The 27,835-nt window shown below is 36.3% G+C and overlaps 1 protein-coding gene across 3 annotated transcripts in view; it reads left to right on the forward strand.

Annotated features, from left to right (window-relative positions):
• The first annotated feature begins 1,187 nt into the window (after positions 1-1,187).
• SLC25A12 (solute carrier family 25 member 12) overlaps positions 1,188-27,835 on the forward strand; it is a 45,462-nt gene continuing 18,814 nt past the window's right edge. For all 3 annotated transcript variants that reach the window (XR_014590505.1, XM_083864873.1, XM_083864874.1), the window contains exons 1-9: positions 1,188-1,261; positions 1,704-1,757; positions 5,681-5,823; positions 10,580-10,695; positions 19,447-19,586; positions 22,074-22,220; positions 23,317-23,455; positions 24,669-24,762; positions 25,317-25,401. Coding sequence is in view for 2 of the 3 variants with exons in the window: in XM_083864873.1 (XP_083720999.1) it covers positions 1,250-1,261; positions 1,704-1,757; positions 5,681-5,823; positions 10,580-10,695; positions 19,447-19,586; positions 22,074-22,220; positions 23,317-23,455; positions 24,669-24,762; positions 25,317-25,401 (930 nt within the window). In the remaining variant the exon portion in view is untranslated. The remainder of the gene's footprint in view (positions 1,262-1,703; positions 1,758-5,680; positions 5,824-10,579; positions 10,696-19,446; positions 19,587-22,073; positions 22,221-23,316; positions 23,456-24,668; positions 24,763-25,316; positions 25,402-27,835) is intronic.

Here is a 27,835-nt window from a genome sequence, read left to right on the forward strand (position 1 = left end):
TGAAACCCTGCCCTACTGCAGATGGCTGAACACCTTCCTACACGTGGGAAACAGTGAATTCATTCCTCATTTTGCTTTGCTTATATGCGTGGCTTTTGCTTTTCCTATTAAATTGTATCTCAACCCACGAGTTTTCTACTTCTTACTCTCCCAGTTCTCTCACCAGTCCTGCTGGTGAGGGAACAAGTGACTGTGTGGGGCTTGGCTGCTGGCTGGGGTTAAACCATGACACTCTGCAGTTAGCATATATATATACATACATATATATATATGGATTTGCTGAACAAGTGCTTGGGTGGTCAGATGCTTACCAAGTAGGCAGATTTCTAGCAAAACTGTTCCTGCTGCCAGCTGGGACATAGGCATATATGTAGTATGTGAACTCTAAGATATATGCAGAAAGTTTTTGTTGGCATGTAACTATAAGAAGTTGTTTTCCAGAGAAAAGTTGTTTTAAACTTAAGCGAGTCATTGTTTCATAACCACCAGTATAAACTACCAGCTACTGTATTGTAGTTTAATATCTCACTGTGTTATTTGAGGAGTACCAGAATCTGCCTTTTAATGTTTTCCAGTGGCATCTAATAAAAGACACTTTGTTGGGCCTTTAAAATAGCACAGCAAGACAAAATATGCAGTATTATTTGTCAGGTTTTACAAGCACTGTGATTGAACTGTTGAAACAAAGTATAAACTTACTCTTTCTTAAGGCTGTGACCTGCATGCTTTTCATTTTGAAGTATAAAGCATATGTGTGCTCTGCTGATAAAGGGTTGTAAGACCCAGTCAGAAGTTACTGAATTCCAGCCAGATTTTGGGCCTCTGGTTCTGTTTGAAATACAGAGTTACAACCGATTTGCAGCCAAGCTGCCAGAACATCAGTCGGCGCTTGAAACCAACAGGTACACACCTCTGCTGACCCTCGGGGGCACGGCTGCATCTGTTACGCCAGAAATGAGATTCAGCAGCATTAGAAAAGGCTCAGTTCTGCACTGTGGAGGCGCTACCTGCAGCCCTCCGCCAAGGACCCTACACCCCCGCTCCGGCGGTGCCCTGGCGGGGTAGAGCGGCGCTCCCGGGGCTGTGCTGGGCTGTGCTGTGCGGGCCGGGGCTGGGCGGGGCCGGGCTGGGCTGCGCTGAGCGGGGCAGGGCGGGGCGCTCCCCCCACAGCGCTGCGCTCAGGCGGCGGCTGCTGCGGCGGCGCGGCGGGCGGGCGGCTGGCTCCTCCTCCTCCTCGTCGGCGGGCAGCATGGCGGTCAAGGTGACTCTCGTACCCGCCGCCGGTGGCAGGAGGAGCCGGGCGGGCCCCGCGCGGGGCCGGGGGCAGGCGGGGGGAGGCGGCCGCCGGCGCTGCGGGGTTCCCGCGGGGGCCGGTGCCGCAGGGCGCGGCGATGGCGGGGCGGCCCCGGGGGAGCGGCAGCGCAGCCCGCGGTGCCCCCGCCCGCCGGAGTGCCCGGGGTGCCGGGCCGGGGTCCCGGGGTCCCGGGGCGGCGGTGGCGGCGGTGTTTGTCCCGGGGGCCGGGGCTCCGCGGCGCTCGCAGGCGGCCGGCGCTGACAGCTGTCACCGGTCCGTCCCGCGGCGCGGTCACGGCTGAGGCCGGGCCCGGCGGGTCACAGGGGACCCCTATTGCCGCCTGGGGCCGCCGCGCCGGGTTCGTCTGCGCTCCGACAGTGGCTGAGCATTAATTCACTTGTGTTTACAGGTGCATTCAACCAAAAGAGCGGATCCCGCTGAACTACGAAATATTTTTTTGCAGGTAAAAAGAGCTAATGTTGTTTGAGTGTCAGACTTGTGTGTTGTGCCTTTCCAGCAGTTTGCCGTGGCATCAAACGCGTCATGCTGGTGGGACACTTTGAAGTTCACTTTGCAGGCACACTGTACTGAAGGGGCTGTCAGGCGTTGAGGAGAAACTGCTGCTGGCACAAACTGTGATAACCATTTCCAAATTATAATATTAAATAAGTTCCTGAACTATTTTCTAATTTTCTGTAGAGCAAATAATTATAAAAAAGTACTGCTTATTTTTTATTTTAGTCGCCCTTGTAGAATTCAAAAACATTCTTCTTCCATGGCTGTATGTTTTGTCCTTGGGATTTGCATGTGTTCTTACAAATGGTTGGACCACTGGCAATGTTTTTAGAACTTGAATTTGATTTCTCAAGGTTTATATATTCTGTAATATTGTCCCTTGCAGGGGACCTTATAATTGTCATATAAAAATAATAGTATGAAGGTTTCTCCACTCCTGTAGTTTCAATGAAGCTTGATCAGAAAGGAAAATCCAGTCAATCTTAAAACTTTGATGATAAGCTGTGAATCAGGCATATGGAATAAGAAGAACAAGAATTGTGTTTTAGGTCCATAATAGGGCTCCCGATATTTCAAAATGACTAAAATATCTTTTTTTTCCCCTAATGTTGAGTGTTAGACAGTATATTTAAGAAGCTTTTCTCTATTTAAAAAATTAAGAGTATAAAATTAGAGCTAGTACTGTGAATAATAAAACTTATTAAGTATTTATACCTATCTTTTGATTCTACTATACCATCTGACAATTTCCATAAATCATAAGTAGTCAAATATTTTGGCTGAGAGAGAGGAGTTGTATCCCAGCCATAATTTTGGTGGCCTTTGCTTTTGCATATTGGATTGCACTGTAACATTGCTGGAGTGCAAAAACTTAGAATGCTGGCATCAAACTTGAAGCTCAACATTTAGTTTCTAGTACAAAATACTTCAGCACAGGTTCATTTTTGATTGACATGGCATTCAGCTTTTGTAGATAAAGATTACAGTAGAGTATGTTAATAAAATTAGCAACATCAAAATGTAATTTTTAAAACATATAATAATACAGTGTAAAAATGTCATTCTAGAACAGCTTTTTTTCAACTTTTTGCATGATACTTTTGCATTTGAATGAAAAAAGTTAAATGAGGTGTCAAAACACTCTATTGAATTGTAAAAGTGAACTCTGTATGGTTCTTGACATCCAATCAGTAGAAGTTTTTGCTTCTGGAAATAAGCAATTGAAGTTCTTGATAGTGGTCATACAGAGAACAGTGGAGAGGAAGAATATTGTACCACTGGATGTTGACATTTTCTTTCTGACAGTATTTGTTTTATTGACCTAAAAAGCAGTCTGTTTTTAAAAATTGGCCTTTTGGTCATCTCCATGTCTGTCTTGTTTTCTTCAGAGAGATGTGCAAATGAAGTTGTGGATTGTTTGGTGCTCTGAGGAATGAAAAATAGAAGAGCTCTCCTCTCTTCCTTTGAGTATCTGAGATTTTGCAGTTAAAAAAAAGCATAGAGAAAGAATTTGTATTTCTTCTGTATTCTGTTGAGTTTGGAATTGTGTTTTCGTTTGATGCTTAGAAATCAAACTTAGTTGCAGGCTTTAAATGAAGAGAGAATCATTCTTTTCAAGACTAAGTTGTAGAAAGTCTTGCTATGAAATACTGCAAGTGTTTAGGGGTCAGATACGTTGTACTCTTTGCTGAGAGTGCTGGCCTCTTCTGTGAGCTTCAGCTAAAGGTCGTGCATTCCTTCCTAAATTTGGCTTCCCTTGGAAAGGGTTAGAAGGGAAGATGTGAGCTCTAGGCATCGTCACCATCCACCTTAATCGTGGAGCCTACTTAAATTTCCTTCTGTTCATGCATGTCTTCTAATGTTATATCTACCTCCCCCTGTGCAGTTTATGTTGTATCTTAAAGGATATTCAGATATTATTACCTTTCTCTTCAGAATTTCTGAAGTGTGCTATCTGCTCCTTCTAACTGTTTTAAACTGTAAAAAGATAAAGTTTGACTTGCATTAAAAGATGTGCTATTTCTCTTAATCCTGTGACTATGAAATGCAGGCATTCAAATTTCATGTCTGTGCACCATCAAGTAAGTTACCTTTTAGGTGTTTGCTAACCACAGACTTCAGAAACAACCATAAAGAACAAATTTTGTAACAAATTATCACAGAAGGATAAAAGAGTTGGGTGGGAAAACAGTTACCATATTTCTTAGTGAATCTTCATTATTTTTCTTAGGCAAGACACAGTCAGCCTTTGGAAAATAATGAATTATTTCCTGCCTGTTGAATTCAAGTGTAACCTGTTCAAGCAAGGTGGAGAAGGAAACAAAAAGAGATTTCCAAAGCATTGTTTCTGAAAGTGTGCCTAGCATACCTAGCACCAGCTTGTAAACTAGAGTAGGGAGTTTGTATGTTTGTCTAACGTGAGGATGTTTAGAAAAGAAGTCTCATGGAAATTCATCAAGTGCTTACCTGAGGCAATCTACAAGTGTATATTAAGAATTTTGAGTTATAAAGTAACACAGTTCAAGACTGAGAAAAACACAGATTTAATTAATGTGTTATGTTTTATATTCAAATTAGATTATAACTTAAAATTGAACTAAAAGATTCTTGGCTGAAGTTAACTGGTGCAAATATAGGACTAATGTATGTACATGCTTAGCTACTTTGTCAGGCCCTAATTTATTGACTTGCTGCCAAACTCTTCCAAAATGCCATGACCTTCTCATACGGAGCTCAATGTATCTGTCAGTTAATTATTTTTGTCCCAAATTTTTTTAACAAAACTTCCCCCAAACTGTTTTTATAAAGGAAGGTATTATTGTAAATTATTATTTATGATAAACTTAGAGAAATTGGTGTCTGGAGAAAAAAAGATGGTGTTTAGGTGTTGACTGTTTTTGATATGCACTCTACTGTCATGCAGTTGACTTCAGTGATTCTTGAAGATATGCTTCATACTCTGCATGTTTGATGGACCTTCATACATAACATTTTCTCTGGATTTCATGTCTTGCAGCAGAATTGTGCCTCGTAAGGCATTTTTCAGTCACTTGTGTGTACACCTGAGAACAGAACCTTTCAGAGTTGATTCAAGGAAGCCACAGTTTTGTTGTGCTGTCACATTGGCAGTGGTGCTGAATTAAGGGATCCCTGTCCACTGCTTTGTATTCCTGTTTTAGTGGAAATACTCTTTTAATTCTCCATAAATTCAGTAGTCTGGTTTAAAGTGCAGTCATGCAAACAGCTGTCATCACAGCTGTAGAGTAGAAGAGGAAGAGGTGATGAGGTGAGGGGCTGATATTGTGCAAGAGATACATGAGATGCTGAAGCAAGCACTGTCTGTGTGTGTAAATTTTTCCTTAAAATTATTAGTTTCAGGATAAAAATTAATCTGAACATTTATTTCTCATAAGAAGAGAAAAGAAATAATTTATGTTTTCCAAAATTAATGTAGTAAAATCAGGAACAATTATTCAGAAGATATCTGCCGCTAGAAATTGTAAGAAAATTATGTGCCGTGTTTTCAGTGTAGCTGCAAATGGAATGCTATAGCATGGTTGTAATTTTTGTAGACTTTTGCAATGACCTGACAGTTTCTGAAATACATAGTTGTTTTCTAATCAGAAGATGCTGGTCATTATGTGAACACATCTATTGTACAGGGAAATCTGACTGGTGGTAGTATAAAGCTAGTACAGTAACACCTTTAGTTCAGTCCAGCCCTTTAATTTCAGAGCAGTTATGTGCAGAGAGTTGTGCACCATTTTAAATTACATTCACTGAAGATACTAATTTGGCCATCACCGATAATTAGCGTCTAAATGGATTAATTTTTGTTTGTGTGGCTTTGGTTTTTTATTTTTACTCTAGTATGCAAGCGTTGAGAAGGATGGGGAGCATTACATGACCCCAGAGGATTTCGTGCAGAAATACCTGGGACTTCATACAGATCCACAGCACAATCCTAAAACAGTGCAGCTGTTGGCCGGAGTGGCAGATCAAACTAAAGATGGGTGAGAATTTTGCTTTCCATATGAAACTTGTAGTGCATTGTTAAATGTGTGAGTGCATGAGTTTGATAACTTCATCTTCCAAATGCATTCTTGATTTTATTACACTTTAGGCTTATTTAAGAAGGGTTTTTTTTCACAAGTACAATAGACTATAAATTTGTAAAAACTGAAAAAAAGTTACAGTGTTTAGCATGGATTTTTTTAAAGCTAAGATTTATTTTGATGATATTTTGTTAATTTCTACAAAAGCTGAGGAAGTTGAATGGCAGGTAAGTTAAGTGTAGTATGGTCTTAGTAAAGTTCTTTTCTGTATGTCCTCATCTATCATCAGGTACTTTGTAGAGTCTTCAGTACCTGTAATTAAACACAAAAATGTGGAAGAGCTTTCTTATTTCTGTAGTGTGCAATTCAAATCCAGCCACTGAGGTCTTTTGAAAAGTGCTGACTATTAGAAAAGAGAGACAATAGTGACTTTATGAAGGAAGAAGTTTGCCTAATGAAGATCAGGTCACACCACATAAAGCTTTTCCAGCTGTGATTACTGATGCTCCTGCTTGCTTTTAGAGAGTTCCCTGAAACCAATTTACAAAGTCCCTGCTCTGCTGAGGTAGTGCCCTCTGACTCATTTGTCTTCCAAGGAGCTTTCTCTTCTGCTGTATGTAGGCTTCTGGTTTTGGCCTTGGATTGTAGCAGGAGGCCCGGACATGGTTAAAGTAAAGTGAGAAGGTTAAGATGGATCAGAGAAGAGGTCAAGAATGCAGAAGTGGTTATTTTTTTGAGAAGAAAATGCTGTTGAAGTAGTATACAATACATTTGTAATTATGTAAATATAACTTCTTTTAAATTGAAAGCTCCTTAGCTTCCTTGGTTACTTAAATTTTTGTTTTGTTTTCCTGCATTCTGCTATAGAACATTTTATTAGTTTGCTTAGTGTCCTGGGCAGCTTGCACAGTATCTGTGCAATGGAAATGAAATTGTATATGCTGTATACTTCTTACTCTAAGTGACAAATACAGGATTTCCTGTTTGATGTTATGGTATATGATTTTTCTTTTCATAAGGCTGCAGCACTTTGATATTATATTTGATAAATCTTAGTAACCTGTCTCTGTTTCCAATAAATGGCTACAGTTTGTTGCTTTATTATGGATTGAAAAGGTAATTTTATATGTATCTGTTAAAATAATAGTTTAATTAATAATGTAAACCAACATGCTTAGCATATTGTTTCTCTAAAAGCTGTTGGTTATCTTTTATGGTGTGCATTTCTTCAGAAAATATCTTATAAAAGGGTCTTTCTTATAGAAGGAAATCAGTTTAAATGCTACAACAGAACTTTTAGGAATTGCTTTTTGTTACTTTCCCTGTGAATAAGATTTTTGTTGGTTTTATTTTTATATTTTTTTAATCTGGGTAATATTTGAAGTGATAGATAATCCAGTATGGGTTATAAAGTAAGCGTGCTTTACCACCTTCTTTATGGGAAGAGTGGGATTTTTATTTTGCACTGCCATATAGTTCAAAGTGTAAAATGTTTATGTGTTTGAATACTTACCTCACTTATTTTCTTAATGTTTTAATCTATATTTTTATTTAATATATATTTCTTGTGAAGAATTTGTTATAGCCCCATTATCAACATCACGGGTTTTTTACATTCACATTCTTTCATTTGTAGTGAGCTGTAATATATCAAAATCCAGACTCTAATAACATGAATAACTATCGTAGTCTTCAACTGAACTCCAGGATGTATTGCATCTTTCAAGAGCTTACTTTATGAAGTCCAAAGAAGTATCAGTAGTCCTGTTCTATGCATACACTTTTACATTAAATGACAGCCCAGTGTCATACAGCAAGTCATTGAGAAGCTTTGGGTTCTGTTAACGTAACTTCATTCCTGTTATCATATTCTCTTAGCTTTGCTTGTCCTTGAAATAAATACTCAGTGTTGATGGTTGCTTCCATTGTTAATATTTTTTATTTCTTTTAGGTTTAAGTTTGGCACTTTACAGAAACAGCACATTTTGGAACTGGCGCTCTGTAGGCATGTGTTTAAAGAAAAATGTTTTTACTTTGTTCTAATGGTAACTTGATCCTTACTTAACTGTTCCAGAGCACTATTGCCTTCTCCCATTACTGCTGTACAAGACTGGTTTGCTTTAGTGGAAGTCACTAAGGTAGTTTTTAAAACAGATGACTGTTCACTTCCAAAATGTTTATTCCTCATTGTTACAAGTGCATATTTGTAGAAATTTATGTGATGACCTCTAAATTAGAATTTGGTTTAAACTTGCCTATTATCTATATGTTCTGTTAGCTAGTGCAATAGGATTTCACTGATGCTGAAGGCACTCCTGTGTCTTCAGGCTGCAGGCACTGGTTTTGAAATTAGGATAAATACCCTCTCTGAAGAATATACTTATATACATATATATATATATATGCCAAAACCAGCCAAGGTATTTTCTTCCCCCTTCAAACCTTCAGAATTTGACAGTAGTAGTTCAAAATTCTTCATTTTAACTCCTTTTTTCTGGGTACTCTTTTTGTCAGCATATCATTCTTAAATCTGAAATGTGTTTTTAAGTGAAGTCCCCAAGAAAGAGTTGATATTTCACCTAATGGAGAGTCACAACAGAGCTATACATAGTGTCTAAAAAGCTATGTTGTGTGGGGAAAAAATAGAAAATACTTGTAGTAGGAAGAAAGGAAAGACTGAGAAGAATTGCAAATACTGTGTGATTTGAAGGGTGGCAATACAGAAGAAATCAGAGGAAAGTAAATTTTTTAAAAAGTTACAGATAAATTGAAAGGTGAGTGATTTTATATTGTTTATGGACTCTGTAATGCAGTGGGTTCACTGGATGGTGCTTCAGTAGTGAGTAGTGATTGGGTGGGAAGCTCCATCATTCTGTTTAATCCAGCTCCTGTTATCTCTGCTCCAGTGGCTAATGGAGGATCACAGAGGCTCTCCCTGCTCTTTTAGGCGTTGCAAGTTGAATATGTGGAAATTGGATGTGTCTGTCTCCTTTTGCTGTAGGCACTGTTATAGTGAGACTACTGAAGACGTCTTCTTTCAGGTTCAGGCTTCTACGAATGCATTCTGCAGAGATCAGCACTTGATTTTGTCAGTTATAAAGCTTCCTGGTTAGGAGTTAATTTGTGTATCAGCTTTATGCATGTATGTGAGATGTATTTTGAAATGTTACTATTTACAATTATTTTAAAGGAACATTTGTTTCTTTGATACTAACCCTTTATTTATCAAGATCATCCTTTGGATGAAATTGACTTTGCATGTGAAGACCCATTCTCATATCTCTGATTTTTCTGGCTAAGATGCGGTAAATATGATAATTTTGTATTTTCAATATCTTAATTATTTTCAAAGTCACTAGGCTTTTTTCTGTCTTTCTTGTGCAGTGCATATATACAAGAATGTTGACGTATTTAACCTTTTAAAAGTATCTCAATTCTGCTTCATGTGTACTTAGACAGACAAAGACTAGATATAGTAATGAATGGTGTGAATATTGTGATTTTTTTTTTTTTTTTTTTTTTTTTTTTTTTTTTTTTTTTTTTTTTTTTTTTTTCCTGTGAGGAACAGACTTTATACTTGGCTCTTTAGCAGTGAGCAGTAATGTTTGAAGTAATCACTATGAGCTTATGATCTCATATGATGAGTACTAAGTTGAGATCAATTATGTACATTTTCTAGGAAAATTTCTAGGAATTAGTGATACTCTCTGCTTGAACAGCATTTACTGATATATAGTAATTTTTTTGTTTAATATAGAAGATGTAATTGAAATTCTTATTCCCATTGATTATTTAATGCTAAAATACATATCCTGTCCTTTATCTCATTATTTTCGTGTGCCAGCATTATCCTTTATCTACACTTAGTAAGATAATCTTACTTAATCAGGTTTATCTTTCTGCAGCTGTTCATACATACAGCATTAGGATGCCTTCTGAAGGGTTTTTTTTATGTTAGTCAAAATAAGCAGAGTTCCTCTAGAAAAGTTACTTACTATTATCCTAATAAGATACCTGTGTGTTCATTCAAGTCTGAGTTAATATGTGGTGACCAGAAAGACTTGGATTTACCAGTGCATCCTGAGTTGTGCACTGTGACTGTCTTGCAAACACAGCTCAGAATGTTGTGATCTGCTGTTACACTCACATCCTTCCCTGCCTTGTCATGTCTGTCCTTGGATCCAGATGTTTTATGTTTGGCCCTGAGTACATTACTTGGCCATTCATGTTATTTTTGGAGTGTAGTATTCTTTCCATATGCATAGTAAAGTGTAACTTTTTCTGAACCTCTTTGTTTTTTATGAATGTTATGTATTGTTTTAAGAAAATGTGTGCTTTATAGTGCATTCCTGTACTTGCTTTACAGTATCTTTTCTTAGTAGAAATACATATGTAGTAATACAATGACAGACCTGCAAATTTCATGTTGTTAAAATTTTTGTGGTGTTTTTATGTCTTAATTTTCAGGTGCTGATTACATTTATAATTAAAAAGTAATAACCTGTAGGTGTTTAGTTAGAATTCAGTGGCTTCATAGAGGAAGAAACTACTTAAATGCAACATACTTTTCAGTCTCTAGAGTGTTAAGTACTTAAGTTAGAATTTTTTTACTATTTGTATCACCCTTTTTTCAAGAGTATCAGATGCAAATTTTCATTGGTACTATGAACAATTGAAAAAAAAGTCTTTATAACTTTTCTGTTTTCCTTTCTAGGTTAATTTCCTTCCAAGAATTTTTGGCATTTGAATCTGTTTTGTGTACTCCAGATGCAATATTCATTGTTGCTTTTCAGTTATTTGACAGGAATGGCAATGGAGAAGTAACATTTGGTAAGAATACCTAAAGAAAAACAGTTTTAAGAAAGTGATTATAATATTATCTATCATAATAATGGTTCATGACCACAGGTGCATAGAAATACATTTTGGGCAGTACCATACTGTTTCCCTAAGACTCTGCATGAGCAGAACTTTTTTTCCTCTCTCAATTCAAGCTTAAGAAGTACACAGAGACAAAATACATTTTTCTCTGTCTTCTTGAATCAAGGTTTCTCATTTTCCTGAAGTAGTAAATACAGTGATGTCATGTCATCCTGAGTAAAATTCTATATGCTGGACTTCAAACTCCTTCAACCATGAGGGAGTTTTAAGATATGGTATGGATGGATCTTCACATTTCTTTGCATAATTGCCATTTCATACAATAAGAGCTCAATATAGAAATTAAGGAGGTCTAATAATTTAATTTCCTGTGGTAATGTTCCTTTTCTTGAGGAGCAAATCTTACTTTAATGTTTTAAGATCTTACAACTAGATTATATATTTGCAAAATTAGGAAGAAAATCTGGCCTTTGGTTTTGTTATCTAATCAAATATGTTAGTAATTAGACCAAAGTCTTGAGGTTAACTGTACTGCTTTGTGATACTGCTAAATAACTGTTACCAACAGTGCAGTTTAAGGAGGACTAAGGCTTTATTTTTAAAGCTTCATGTTTATGAAAATTAGATAAATCAATGGTAAGAATTTTAATAAAATGGAATGAGAATGTTATTTTTATCCAAAAGAATAAAGCACTCAATAAAGAAAATACAAACTATGCTTGAATTTGTAACCACTTGGTGTTTGTACTATTTCATTATTATGAAAATTGCTGTAACTTGTTGGGAAAAAAAGAGCAAAGGTCTTTTTATGGAAACAAATTGTTTGACTTATGATGCCTGTTAAATGACCTAGTTAACTGAAGGGCCAGATACTAAGCAGTTTGGATGCACAACAACTTGAACAGAAAATCTTAAAAATTAAATAAAGGTGAAGTCAGTAAATGCAGTCATTAGGAACTGGAGAAACTACTACAATCAGTGTGACCATGTTAACAATGGTTTATTAAATAATCTTACAAAATGGGGGTTTGAACTTTAGCTCTTGTGAACACACTTGAAATAGCTGGTTCCATAACTGAACAATAAGCCATTTCAGATGGTATACAAATTCCTCAGTTAGACTGAGGATTGTTATTTTTATATAATTAAAGTCTAAAAGAAAACACATACAAGAGAAATTGTAAAACAAAAAATTGGTGTTTTTTTCTTTATCTTCCTTGCTGATTTTCTTGTAAGGCTGATAAATCTTGAAAAGGAAATTCTTGAGGGAATTTTAAATTTACTATTGGTTTATTGATTGCAATTATTACTATATTTAACATTATGCTATTAACATAACATGATACATATTTTTTGTGCTACAGTTCCCACATTCACTGCTGCTTTTTCGTCTTTGTTCATAACATGTGCTACTTACTTTTACTTCATACATATCATACATATTAATACAACTGTGAAAAATGGGAATGATGATCTGTGACATCTTCAGAATATAGTAACCCTGTAGTCAATTCCCAAGTCAGTCTTATGGCTGTTCTATAAATGCACCCTTTCATTTTCATACTACATAAACAGAAAGGCACTGGGTATAGTTTCATGTAAAAATAGGACTATATAGAAACACAAGTTTTAAAGTTAAAAGTTTTAGTAAATTATTGGAAATACACTGAAATGGAGTAAGTTTAGCCAATTGGTGTGAGAATCAGTCAGACAAGTCAGGTCTTTTATAGACTGTGTACTGTATCCAGTCTGCACATAAACTGTGTTGATTATGAGAGCAAACTCAAGTCAAGATTTTCTAACTCAGATGAAATGCTCTGTGGATGTGATTGCATTGATGCCAAAGCTATCTCAAACCAGTCAGTCTTGCCAGAAGCAACATGGATTTACTGAGGTTTTTCTGCACTGTACATCCAAAGCAAGGGACAGAATCAACCGGGGTCCGTTAGACCAGTAACTAGACCCAACACTGGCCTTGTGTGAGATAACATGTTCTCAAAAAGTACTGTCTACTCAAATTTTCAGTTCTGGGGAAGTGAAATGTGCTTGTTGAATTTTAGAACTGTCTCTGTTTTTGAAAGCAAGCTGCTCTAGATGGGTTCACTTCTGTTTAGGATTTATTTACTGACATGATTTTCAGCCATTCTCAAGCACTTCAGCATTTTACAGTCATCTTGACCCTTAGTCTACTACTCATCTCCTAAAATACTTAGCTTCCAACTCTCCAGTGATGAAACTATTGTGTCACAGAAGAACTGTCTTAGAAGAAGACTTTAGACACAATTTTGCAGAAATACTTGTATGCCAAATTTAATCACTGTCTTTGTCTGCCATATCATATGTTGAAACATGAAGCCTTCTATCACTTTAATGTCATCTACTATTTTCTTACTGCTTTGGGACACTTTTCCAGCAGCTTTGGACATCCAGAAATCCTATATGAATGACTGCCATAGAAGTGTAGTTGGTATTCTGCAACATTTGTAAAGTAGATCCATTGCAAGAACAGGAAACTGGACCTACTTTGCCTGAGCAAACTGCACAGCATGCTCAGTACTCCCTGTATGTTTCAGCTGTACTGGACTTGCTGTCAGCTTGGTGAATAAAAAAGCAGTAAAATTACTATTTTAGTAACTCATGGATACAAGTGACAGTGTAGTTTAAACAAGTTTTTAATCATGGAGAAATAGATAAAAAGCATGTATTCCTAACCAAGTGCTCCTACATCTTCATCAGTGCTTCCATGGTGAATATTTTATGCTGAATGTGTTGCTGCTGACCCCTTACAATACTGCATTATCCATAAAATATTTAAATGCTAACAGCTAAAGCTGATGAAGACAAGTGGGGTTTTTTTTCAGGTTGTTGTCTGTAGCCAGAGAAGACTGAGAAGCGCTCTGCTCCTTTGATTATGGGATGTATTGACTGTGCTACTTAACATGAGTGAAATATTCAAAAACACTTCATAAAATTAACACTATTGTACTAAGGAATATTATTTTTATTTCTTTTCTGTGTAGATCTTCTGACCTGAAGGTTAAAGCAAACCTGAATATGAAATCTGATTGGGTTTTTTCTGATGTTGAAGCAGATAATATTTACTGTGTTGAAAAGGTGAAGTTTGTGATTATCTGCGAAACTTCTCTGAAAAATAGTTTGTCTAACTGGAAGTAAAAGGATTCTTTGTAATTTATCTCTCTGGCACACTATACAATGATCTGGACTGCATCACTTTTAATTGGAATATACAATTTCAAGGCATTTTCCAGCTGTTCTTCCTTGTAGAATCGCCACAAAGAAAGCCATTCTCTGATGAACTAGAGAGTTTCACAGATGCTTTTTCAGTTAAATACACATGCTGGTATGGATAAAAAGATAGAGCTAAAATATGTTTGTGATCCTTCTGTATTCAGAATTATTTTGGAGATAATTGGAAAATATTTATGGAACAGAATTTAAGGCTTTTAAAAACATCCTGCACTCAAAATCTAATTACAGATATTTTGCAGAGTATAACAGCATCTTCTTCAAAGGCATTGGGGAGAGGAAGGCGATCAGATGCCTCATAATGCAGCTATGTGAAAACTGTACAGTATTGGTGAACTGAAATAATAAACATCAATTTAATAGTTTCAGCATTTGAGTATACAGGAATACTGAAGTTTTGCCCAATCTGTTTTTTAGGCAAGTTTTAATCTGAGAGAGGAAGTTCAGGTTTCCCTTAATCAGGATGCAGAGTTTGAGAATACTGCAAGAAGATGAGCAAGAACAAGGGAAAGGAGTTTCGTATGTGTTTATGCTTTGGTTATGACTATTATTTCTCAGGGAACAGGGATCACTTCTAGTACTCACTCCTTCACCATTTCTAAAAGGGCAGCTGGGTTGAAAATGATAGGATTTGGATTTAATCTTCAAAGTTCTGCTTTCAAAAATATTACTGGCAACCATAAAGACTGCAAATACATTTTAAAATACAAACAGAAAAATACTCATAATCACATAACTACAGACATGAGGATAGGAGGGAAAAATCCATGTTTTCATCAAGTGCTATAAACCAATTTTTTTGGCCTCCTGTTAGTTCTACATTACATTCTTCTACATTAGTTACCTATTTTCAAAGTGTCTTTTGCTTAACACATGCATATAATGTAGGAAACATCACTGTTAGGACTTTAGTTTTTCCTTTTGTTTCATGTTATATGATTTTTTTCAGGCTTAAAATACAGTTTTGAATGCTTGTTTGCAATGCAGAATGGGAATCCCTCTTACTACTGCTACTACTATTTTTTTTCAAAACCGTAGTTCAACAAGAGGGAACAGAAAAGGAGAACTTCATGTTAAAATTATATGTATTGACAACTTCTTAATATGGCTGTCATTCATCTTTCAGTAGAATCAGTAATCCTTTTAAAATAAGAGTAGAAATAAAATGTATCTATTTAAACTTTCTCATGTAAAAGTAATTATTGTATTACATTTGGATTACTCTTAATACGCTTCTCCTGCATCAGGTGCTACAAAAATGTCTTTCTACCCTTAACTGTGATTCTTATTTTATCCTTCAAAGTGAAAATATGCTCTTAGCATAAATAGTGAACAATAGCATCATATAAATGTTAAAATTCATTATGTACATTAGGCATGAAATATGCAAAATTTACACAGTAGATTATTGAGTAGACAGATTTAAAGAAACCCAAAACAACCTTGTTAAACAACAAATCTTTACCATACTTATGCTGCTGCTTAAAACTTACCACTTTTATATTTTTGTGTCCCTAAGAAGTGTGATTGCTTTTTATCACTGGTGTGAGAGAATGGCAAACTGTTAACAGGTTGATGGCACTAGAATTGTATGAGCTTTCCACTCTGCTTCTTGGGGAGCTGATAAGTCAAAATAAATAATAGGCACTGCTGCAAGGTTTACTTGGAGTATTGAGCTCATCCCCACAATGGGCCACCAACGAGACCTCATAGTGTTTATAATTTAAAGTATTCTTCCTCCTTATATGAAATTGATTATTGCCTAGAATCTTTGGGGTTTTGTATCGTTTTTCTGAGCCTGATAGGTAACAGTGTTTGATGGAAGTCGAGCCAGTCATGTGTGTGCTGCCTGCAGATAGCTGCTCCAAGCATCTATAATTTGTTTAAAATGATTGGGTGGGGAAATTCTGAAGCAATCTTGTGAGAATGTGTGTCGCCTTGGAGGTAATGTACTAGTACACTAGAGTAGTAGGTTTATTGTTCCTGGGGCTGATGGTAAGTTGAGTATGTCATCAGGCTTCTGACTTGTATGCCTATCTGAGAAGAAAATGCATTACTATAAGCCTGGAAAGAAAGTTATCAGCTCAGTAGGAAAGAATTCCACTACAGAAAGGTGAGCAAAGAGTAGAAGACATTAGTAAATGAGCAACATGTATTGACAGGGACAATGAATGCGTTCTGTAAAATGTCCTACTGAAATGAAAGGCTTGAAAAATAATTTCCTGTTTGCCCCCTGCAGAATAGCTCTGTTGGAAATTTGAAACACTTGTAGTTTATCTTAATTTAGAAGCATTACTAGGTTTTGACTGAGGAAGACAAAAAAAAAGCAAAGCCAGCATCTGTACATTAATGTTGCCTCTTTTCTTTGTTGTCAGTGCTTTCCTTCTACTGTGAAAAAAAATTAAAAATTGAACATCTGTTGATAATTCAGAGTGGTGAAAGTGTAGGTGATGATCACATTATGTATAATTTCTACAATGTGAGTGGCTGTTTGCTGCTTCTCATCACACAAGTTGTTAGCTGTGGTGATGGCTATTTTCATTAATGTAATAGAAGAGCCAATAGAATGGGATTATAAAGGTATTGTTGATGTATTGTGAGGAAAGCACCCCTGCTCTTAGCTAGACATAGTAAGTTTTAGCACCTAACGAGGTGTTTGAGAATCACAGGTGGCTTTGGTAAACTGTTCAGTGTTTCCATGGGTTTAACTGGGTCAGTTACTTTGCTGTGGAGGTGGCGAGGCACTGGCGTAGGTTTCCCAGGGAAGCTGTGGATGCCTCATCCCTGGAAGTGCTCAAGGTCAGATTGGATGGAACTCTGAGCAACCTAGTGGTCTAGTGGAAGGTGTCCCTGCCCATGTCAGGGGGGTGGAATGAGGGGATCTTTAAGGTTCCTTCTGTCTCCAGCCATTCTGTGGCTCAGTGATTTTTCACAACAAGGGCACAGTTTTACCTCTGTACCCCAAGTGTTTATAAACTTCAACATGGAAGTAATTAAGCATTATATTCAAACCCAGACTAATTTAATACATGCAGAATATACTGAGTGTGAGAGATTGCTTGGAAAAAAAGGAGTAGGTGGGTAAGGCACTTCAGTTTTCAGAGAGGCAACGAGCTAGTTTGGTTACTGTTTATTAAAGCTAGTTAGCCATTACTGGAATTCATCAAGTACTAATACACTCAACTATTGAATATAAAATTATAAATTAATTTAACTATTATTTTTATATGCTGAACAATCTTGACTTGAGATATGTTGATGAGTAGTCATAAATGTTTTTATGAAGAAAAAGATTGAATATAGGAAATTGTTTTTTGTTTTTTTAAGTAGTATACAGTTAAATGCTTGAGAGTTATGAAAACACCAGGGGTTTAGGTCTCACTAAAAACAAGTGAAAAATCTGTCTCAGTGAACATGGATGAATAAGGAAATAGACTTTTTTTTTTTTAAGTGAGGCTTTTTTTTTTTCTTTCTCTAAAGTTAAGAGAGGTAATTATTGGAAAGAAGTGAAAATAGGATTAAAATTTTCTGGCTGCTTCAGCACATTGTTTTCTAGTTTTCATTTTGGGAGCTCAGTGTGTATTAGAAGTCAGTTTTGCATACATGTAAGTAGTAGCCAGATGGCACCCTGTTTGTACATTAGTAGCCAAGCCAGTAGAGCCAGCCTATCTTCTGCTCTGTTTGAGGTTCATTGCCATTTTGCAGGCTCCATAATGAGCTGTACTGACCTGTTTGTGTTTGTAGTACATGGAGACTTTAGCTTGGCCAGAAGTTGCAGTGAATTAGTGCTAAGAAGGGAACTTAAATGTGCATACCTTGATTCCTTGATCTGCAGCAATGATGAACAAATCTGCTGCAAACAGAACTTTCAGAGGAAGTTCAGCAAAATAAAATAGGTTAGCACTATGTATTCGGTGCTTTCTCTCTTCTTTTCTTAATCCTCACCTTGCACATTGATAGTGGTGAGTAGGTATGAGTAGACAGTTACAGTCAGAATAGGTTATAGTTTTCTTGTTGACCCTAACAAGTCCTTTAGCCGACCTTGTGGTGGAAACTGGTTTAATCTGTAGGGTGTTGACTCCTATGTTTGGCCTTTACATAAGGACCAATCACTAGCCATAATCTGCCCTTTGAATGCGTAATCTCATGTAACTGTGAAGGACATGATCCCGCCAAGGAATCCGACTGTACACCACTGGTTTGAGACATATATTCTGGACATTTCCTTTCCTTTTCTCACTGGAAAGATGAAAACATATAATGGATTTCTTAGATTTGCTCTAGAACTAAGACTGTAGAATTGAAACTATGAATGAATCAAGTAGTCTTTTAGCATAGAAAAAGCAATGCATTTACTTCAAGTAAATATGATTTGATCGAGTTATCAAATGATAATTAAGGTTTTTCTCATTGCATTTTGTCTGGCAAAACTGTTTAAACATATAAAAGGTGTGTTATCAGCTAAAATATTTTGTATTTTGTTTTAAATTTTAACTGTATGCCACATTTTATTTTGTTGTCAGCAGATTCTAGGTTGATAAACCATTCCAGGTACTGTGAGGGAAATCTTGAAAAGTGTTCATGTGGTATGAGTAGATGTCCTGTTATACAGTTCATGTGTTTGATAGTCTGCACAAAAAGCAGGCTTGTTTTGCAGCATGGCAGTGCTGTGTATGAATAATGCATGCTGTTTTTCAGATGAGGTTTTTGCCTGAATTCAGATAATATGTGTAGCATTGAGATTTCAGATGTACAGTATACATGTGGAGAATTCCATAATCTGAAATGGCAGTTTTTTTCTTTACTTCATTTAAAGGAGGACATCTCCATCTTCACTTATCTTAAAACATTTTAATAACTGAGACTACCAATTATGTTTTATAGGATTGGATTTTTGTGCTAGGGCCCTATCAAAAGCATCTAATAACGTGCTTTCTGCTGAGTTAATGATATGTTTTAGCTGTCATTTCTTATACCTATCTTCAATACCCATATTCAGACAGTGTGATTGTAATAATCAAGTTTCAATCAAACCATACTTAGTGTGACAAATATTGCCTGAGATTGTAGTGCAGGTATTTCTGCTCTTGATAAAGGGCTTAATTTGACTCCTGGCAGAGACAGAGAACCACTATTGATTCTTATAACAGAATGCAAAATAGTTTTTTATTTGTCATGTATGAGGGAAATTGCTTCTTAATTAAAACTAAATAAAACACTCACTCCATGGTTTTATGCAATAATACAAAAAGTATCATTTGTATCTCAAATGTGTTCTTTTACAGGTCTGTAATGGTTTAGTTAGCAATTATTCTTAAGCTAAACCCACTTCTTAAACAGCTGCTGAAATCATATTATTTTTTGTATTCCTCCTGGAATGTTTGTAGATTTTTTGTACCCCAAGGCTTACCTGTTGTTTTTCCCTCCCCAAAGCGAATGTCAAAGAAATATTTGAACAAACTCTTATTCATCTTCAAATCCCGTTCAACTGGGACTGTGAGTTTATTCGACTGCATTTTGGACATAACAGGAAGAAGCATCTTAACTATGCAGAGTTCACTCAGTTTCTTCAGGTCAGTTATTAACTTGTTCCAAAGTTGGAACTGAAATTCATTTAACTTTTAATAATACACTAATACTATTATAGATTTTGAGTTTATTCTGGTAGCGATAATACTTATCTGATACTAATCCTGACAGCTAATGATGAACTGTTACTTCTCCATGCCAGTTTTGTAAGCAGTGTGTACTCATTGTGTTGTAACTTGAATACTATCCTTTAAAAGAATGGGACAAAACATACTGTTTATGAAGTTAACTATTTTACTGATTGTTGTTAAACTGAGTTGAGGGTCTGCTTTTTCTGTCATAGGAATTCAATAGCAAAACTAAACTCTACCAGAGAAAGTTAGCATCCTTAATATAGCCAGTTATTACTGACCATAAAAACTCCCCTGTAGAGGTTTTAGCTTCTGTAACATTTCTTTTGTTTTATAAACATTCTAATACTTACCATTTTTTTTTCTCTCACTGGCATGCATGCTACCACACACATACTGGGAGTTTAGTCTTAAATGCAGCCAGCTTGCAGGAGGTAAATCTGGTTTCCTGTGATGTTGCTGAACTACCCTTTAGGGATTGGGCTTTAAAGAATTTCACTTGTTGAACTGCACTTTGTGATAAGCCAAAAAATTATAGTTAAAACATATTATGAATTGAACATTATACTAGAAGGAAGGAAAAGAAAATGTCATCTATAAAGGATGGAGAAAGAGCAAAGTAGGAGAAATTTACATTGTAATTCGTGGAAAGGAGGTTCACAGAGCTGTTGGTAATTGCAGTGAATTCCATAAATTAACACACAATGACCACCTTGTGATATAACTTATAATTGCCTGTCTAGTAGACCTGAAGAAAAATAGATTATGCCTTTCTAGAGCTGCCTTTGATGCAAGAAAAGTTTTGTAGGTACTGTCTTAAAAGTAAGGAGTGATAGATGTGCTTTGACATAATCTGTAATTATTGTTCAAGATAAAAATACCTCATAGGGTCACAGAATATTTTGGGTTGTAAGGGACCTTTAAAGGTCATCTAGTCCAACCCCCCTGCAATCTGCAGGGATGTCTTCAACTAGATCAGGTTGCTCAGAGCTCTCTGACCTTGAGTGTTTCTAGGGATAAAACACCTGTCACCTCTCTGCGCAACCTGTTCCAGTGCTTTACCACCCTCATTTAGTTTAAAATCAGTACCCCTTGTCCTATCACAACAGGTCCTACTAAAAAGTCTGTCACCATCTTTCTGATAAGCCCCCCCTAAGTATTGAAAGGCCACCCTTTCAAGGGTAAGGTCTCCCAGGAAGGAGCCTTTCTGTTTCCTCTCTGAACAGCCTCAGCTTGGAGCATTTTCTTATAGTGGAGGTGCTCCAGTCCTCTATAATTTTTATGGCCCTCCTCTGTACCTGCTTCCAAAATCGTTTGTTGGGAAGTCAGAGCAGAGTTATAAATGTTTGTTCTGGTTTTATGTTTGTTTTTCCAAGATACTGCCATGTAAGATACAGTAGCCTCTTACTGTCATCATATAATAAAAACTCTTAGGGAAGGCTGGTATGGTTTTGCAGTAATTTCTGTATGTAAATGATTTGGATACTTTTATCCCTTCTTTTATATAAGATTGTTTTTCTCTTTTGGTCTCACACTGTCTTTTGGGGTTTGGGACTTTAATCAGAGTGGATTTGTTGTACCCTGATCTAGAAAATGTTGTTCATGAGGTTATGAGAGTTGAGAAATTACTGTAAAGGTGATATAAGCTAGATGGCTTGCCCTCTTCTTACTGTCTGTCAGAACGTGGTTATTTTTTTAGTGGCTTCTAGAGGTCTGAATGACAGCTGAATGGGCTTTATTGTTTGCTTGAATAGAAGGAAACAACTTTTTCTGGACATAGAATTTACAACTATCATTATTATCTTGAGGTTAGGTTACCACAGTGATCTTTGTATGAAGGTTTTTACAGTTTGTATAGGAGTTTTAAATTGTCTGAAATGAGTGACCATTTGTGACATTATGGGAGATAGCTGTTTGGGGCAATCTAAATCCATATTATATAATTTTCATTGTCCTCCTGTTTATTTTCAAGTACTTTCCAATGAGTTAGTATATAATAGCCTAGTCATATTTCATCTTAGATATGTAAGAGATCACCTCACTTTGTGTCTTCAAGATCAATATGAGAAGTTTTTCTAGCATGTAAGTATTTAATTAAGGAATAGATAGCAGGCAGGACATGGGTTTATGAAGTTAATTTCTTAAATAATTTAGTGAAAGTGCATATTTCTTTACAGATGAATTGAGGCTTTTCTTTGACAGAGGAATGAATCTGTGGATGAAATCAGTATGCAGATTTCTTATTTTAGTTGAGCTGGCCTTGAAGTTTAAGCTGTATGCTATTGTCTGTATGCACAGACCTGTTGGAATATGAATAAGAATATGAAATTAGTGAAAGTTTTATGAACAGTGGGTTACAGAATTTGCTTCTAATCTTCTATCTCTGAATATTTATTCTAGGAGCTGCAATCAGAACATGCGAGACAGGCATTTGCGTTGAAGGACAAAAGTAAAAGTGGTCTGATAACTGGGCTGGACTTCAATGAGATCATGGTTACCATTCGCTCCCATATGCTCACTCCATTTGTGGAAGAAAATTTAGTTTCAGTAAGTGTTAACAAGAAGTGCCTTGAATTCAGTGTTTAATAACTGTGATGTTGAAGGTGGCACTGCTTCTCTCCCACTTTGTTTTCTACTTGTTTATCACTCACTGCCTTGGTGCTACAGATTACCAGCTTTATAATAGAGTGGGCAGGGTGAAACATGGCAGCATTCCTTGGCTGCAGTAGTGAAAAGGTTGGCAGTCTGGTTTACTTGTTTAAAGTGCCGTAGGAAGCAGTTTGAGTTTGTCTACTATACTTTCCACTAGAGCAGGGCAAACGACTTGGTACAGAAAGAGTCATAGAATTGTAGAACCTTTTAGGAAAAGACCTTTAAAATCATCAAATCCAATGGAAGTTATTTAGGACAAAAGCATCCGGTTTTTATATTTGAATATATGACATCTCAGGAGCTGGAGACTACTCACAGTTTTGTCCTTTTATATACTCTTGCATTCTTTTCTTTTTCAGATCAGAATTTGGAAAATCAGTATGTAGATTCTAGAGGTAGAATGGTTACAGCCCTGATAGTTTGGCAAGATCTGTAGGTAAAGTAATAACATACAAGTTATGATCTGAAAGCATGTAGTATGAAAATTACATAAGAATGAAATTTATATAAAAGATAAAGTAATAACTTTTATCTTACTATCTTACCTATAAATCTTGCCTTGCCTTACTCATAAGGCATACTGTCATCTATAAAATTTAGAGTATCTACTAACTTTAGACTTTGAAGTAAATGGTCACTGATGTATGTGATGCAAGAAATAAGTTAGTGCTTTTATCTAAAGGCATTTGCATGCATTTCTCTTTCAGAAGACTACTCAGTGACACTTCTAATGTGTCTATCAGATAACTTGAATAATAATCTACTTATATGATTATTTCCTAATTGTTTCCTAGTGTTCAATCTTTACCACAAAAATAGCAACCTGTCTAATAATTCTCCCCTCACATTTCTATTAAAAATATCTTAAAATTACAGGAATAGAAAGATATCTTTAATTCTTTCATAATTTGCTCAAATGAATGTTTCTGTAATTGGAATAAGATATTTTAAGTGTTTAAGGCACTTAACTGTTTTCATTTAATTTTTAAAGGTAGCTGGTGGAACTGTATCACATCAGGTCAGCTTCTCCTTTTTCAATGCATTTAATGCCCTTTTGAATAACATGGATCTTGTTAGGAAGATATACAGTAATATAGCAGGTTCAAGAAGAGATGTTGAAGTCACAAAAGGTAAGATATATTTCCTACAATTTATTATTTTTTTTATTCTGTTCATTTTGTAATTGGATGCACGTGGGTTTCGGTGAGTCAGAAGTGAGTTTATGACCACTGGGAAAGTGTTGTTTTAGCTGTGGGTGAGGATTTTCCTCCTCACAGGTTAGTAAGTATTTTCAGTTAGCTCATTAAGGAGAAGATTCTGACAGGAGTTGGTAACTGCAAGTCAGTATAATACTGAGGATTTTACAGCTCCTTGCAGGAGATGCATTGTTGCTTAGAGATAGGAAGTTCCCAGGAAATGTGGTGGAGTGGGTTAAGTTTGAAAATTTGAGTGGTTTTATATATAGATTATGCCAGTTAGTGCCTCACAAATCCCTATCCATGTGAAAGGTTGCCAATATTTCAGTCCTGTCGCAGACATAAGCAGATGGCTTTTGTAGCCATTTCATGACAGATTTTTCACCAATTTTACTACCTGTATAGATGGGACCAGCTAAACCACTGTGTGGTAAAAAACATGCCAAGTTCTTTTTATTCTTTTTCTTCTTTTTCTTCTTCTTTGTTTAGCTTATATTCATATGCTCTGCATGTTTTTCCCTAAAGGAAAGCATAAAATGCTTGTTCTCATCCTCCAAATTGTTGTAATGAATTGCTTAGCAATGTTTTTGGTACAGATGCACAAATAGCCCTTGCTTGGATTTGTATTGAGAAAAAAGACTGCTGTGTTTTCACTGCTCAGACTTACCTGCAACTTGCCAATTATGTCATAAATATGTTGTGTAATTTGGCCAGATGGATACCTAAGCTTGGAGTCATTCAGAGATATGAGAGGAAGAAGTCTGACATGATGGGAATAGATGAGTCAGTTGCCCTTAAAGCTGTGAATAATGGACCATTCTTCTGTTTTGTTCTGTTTTGCAGAACTGCAGAAGCAAGAATCACAAATTGTGGGTGTTGTTTTATTAAGCTGGCTAATTTGAGGATTTTTGTTATCTTTCATGAATACTTACCAAAGTCAGAGTTGTGGAGTCAGACTTGGTCTGTGTGGGGAAGGCCTATTTCAGGATAGATGTTCTCCTAAAGATGCTTTTTCCCTTTGCAGTATTGATTTTCCTTCTTGCTGATAGACTTAATTTTTATGATATTAAAGTTATTTGAAAGGATTCAAAGAGGATATTTAGCAAATAACACAAGTGTTGTATTTTTTTTTTCCTTTTAAATCCAGAGGAATTTACACACTCTGCAATCCACTTTGGACAAATCACACCACTGGAAATAGATATTCTCTACCAACTTACAGACTTATACAGTGTTACTGGGTAACATTATCATGAATTTTATCATTTTGAAGTCATAATTTTTGTGTTTCCTATGTGATCTCTTATTTTTGTCCTAATTTTAAAAGGTTTTGTGTTCCATTATGTTTTGTTACAGTAATTTATTCAATGTAAACTGATTTTATTGTGTGCATGCGTTTTGTAAGTGAATTGTGTATGTCAAGCACAATTATTAATTAATATATTATGAAGTAGCAAAATACAATACTCCCAAAAGGCTACAGTGCACTGGTTGATGTTTTGCATGGGTCTTTAATGCATGCAAAAGCTTACGTAGTAATAGCTGGAAATGATTCAATTTGCGTATTATTTTCCTTATTACTAGTAATGAAGAACTTGCTTCTGAATAATCCATGTTCCCTTCATCTCCAGGCATTCTCTAATGCAGTGTAGCAGACTTCTTAGGTCTGCATTCAGATATGACAAGTGTCTTTTTTTAAACTCACATACTTTGTGGGGTGTGGCCAGGAATACTGTACTGAATGTGTTTGATGCTTTATCTAACCATAATTTCCTTTTCTCTGCCTTGTGCAAAGGCGCTTAACTTTGGCAGATATTGAGAGAATAGCACCACTGGCTGAAGGTGCATTACCTTACAACCTGGCTGAGCTCCAGAGGCAGGTGGGTAGAAAAAAAAAAAGGTTGAAATTGAGTGAATGTTAACATGTACTTGTAAATGAAAAATAAGAGTGATGCACTTTAAACAGGTCCCTGACAAGTGGAATGTGCTGTGTGTATTGCTGTAAGGATAGAAATGGGGCAGGCTGTAGATAGTGTATGTGTCTAGACAAGGTATGAGATGTCAGAATGGCCTGTTTAGATATAACCAAATATGGATACTTGAATTCCCTACTGTGAATACATTTATTCACTCCTGGAAAGGCTTTTCACAGGACACAGCCCTCCATGAACTTCTCCAGCATGAGTTCTTCCTGTGGAACTCAGTTCTTTATGAATTCCTCCAGTGTGTGTCCCTTCCACCTGGGTGCAGTCTTTCAGGAATAGATTCAGATGGGTCCTCCATGCAGTTACAGCCTCCTTGAGGTGCATCCAACTGTTCCTGTGTGGGGTCCTACAGGGTCTGCAGGGGAATCTCTACTCCAGTGCCTGGAGCACCTCCTCCTGCTCCTTGACTGACCTTTGTACCAGCAGAATTGTTTATCTCGTATGTTCTCACTCCTCTTACCAGCTGCCGTTGCACAGGGTTTGTTCCCCCTTCTTAAACACATTATCCCAGAGGTGCTACCACTGACACTGATGGACTTGGCCTTTGCCAGCAGTTGGTGTTTGTCCAGGCTAATAAATATTTTTGAAAAAGTTTTGTAATGACATTCCACTGCCAGCTTTGGTTTTAATCAGTATTTTCATACTCACCTCTCTGAGTGGACAAAATACTAACTTACTTCACTTTTCAGTACTACCTTTGTAGCTTGGCACTCTCTGAAAACAAGCTCAGTGGGGAAAGTTTCCCTCATCACTAGAACAGAATATACTCTTTTCATACTCTTGGAGTACTATATTATGTTTTCATCTTATTCTACATTCTGTGTTAAAACCAGACACCAGAAAACAAAATAATTCCAGTTTATTTAGTTTATAAGGAACAGTCTTTTATTAGACCTTATCCTAAGTGAACAGTAAGTTTAAGGGTATTGACAAAATGAAAGATATCTGTTCATGAAGAGCAAATATCATCTCAGTGTGGTCCAGCTGTCCCTGGGAAATGAAACCAATTCTGTAATCAGTTTTATATGATTTAAAAATCCCTTTGTAAAGAAAAATCTAGATTTTTACAGAAAATCACTCTATATAGATCTGGTAGAAATGAAAATTAGCCTGCTTTCAACCATGTTTACTTTATTGTCAATTTTTTTCATTGTGGAAGATTTTTTTAAAGCTTAGCAGCTGAATATCCTATGGGGATGACAGCTAGAGTAATTTTCTCTTTATAAATATTCATGATTTGAAAGCTATAGCATTAATTACATTCATTTACATATCCATCTGAACACACAAGCAAACTGAAAACTTTGTGAACACTTATTTAATAATATAAAAGTGACATTTCCTTCAGAAAGAATTTGATTTTTAACGTTCAGTGATGCATTCACTAAGATTAATGTCTAAATGCAATGATTGGATTTTGATGAGAACCGTGTGAAGCTTTGAAAAAAAAGAATAATCTTAAAACAGCTGAAAGGCAGCAGGTGTGCTAAACTAGGAGAAAATTTCAGTGGAATGAAGAACTAGTTCTGCTTCTAAGGCTTTTGGGGGTATATTATTGCATGTATCTTTTATTTACATGAGTCAAAAGAAACGTATCTGAATTTTATAATTTATTTTTGTGGGTTTTTTGGTTTTATTATCCTTTGGGTGGTTCTGTGTGTGTTGTTGTTTTTTTTTTTTTAATAAGGAATCATAGTGGTTTTACAATAATGAGGACATTCTTTGGATTTATTGCTTCTATTGCTTGTAAAGGCAGTGCATTTGATTTATGCTTTTTTTATGCTTGTCTGCATGTGCAGTGTGTAATTTTGGTGCTACCTAGAATTTCTCTATTCTTCTCTGTTAAGCTATATTGTGGGGGAGGAGAATGTCTTGTGGAGGGAAGTGATTTTAGCTGTACCTTTTTATTCTGTGGAAAAATGGTATAAAATATAATGCATGGTTTTTTAGAGGTAATGATCTCATCTTGACCTCACAGGCTTTTGTCAGGTATTGAGTATATATGTACCATGTAACACCTTATGCAATGCAGGCAGGCTTTTGCACATCAGTGTAACACCAGTCCAAAGAGAGTAGCTTGTGCTGAGGCAGGCACTGTCTTTCTGTGGTGCTTCAGTGAGCTGAGTGTTTCCTGGCTGGGTGACCTTGCAGAGGGAGCTGAGAAGTTGTGTGTGGTAATCTTTGTGAAAATTCCTAATATGCATCAGTCTGGGGTCTGTGGACATTCCAGCTGTGTGACAGGAGCACATCTGCTAACAATACAGGGTACTTTGAGGAAAAACAGGTTTGTGTTTGGAAAGTGGACTTTAGTATCTGCTTTACTATGGAA

This window comes from Zosterops lateralis (assembly GCF_965231275.1).
Source record: "Zosterops lateralis genome assembly, chromosome: 7".
NCBI lineage: Eukaryota > Metazoa > Chordata > Aves > Passeriformes > Zosteropidae > Zosterops > Zosterops lateralis.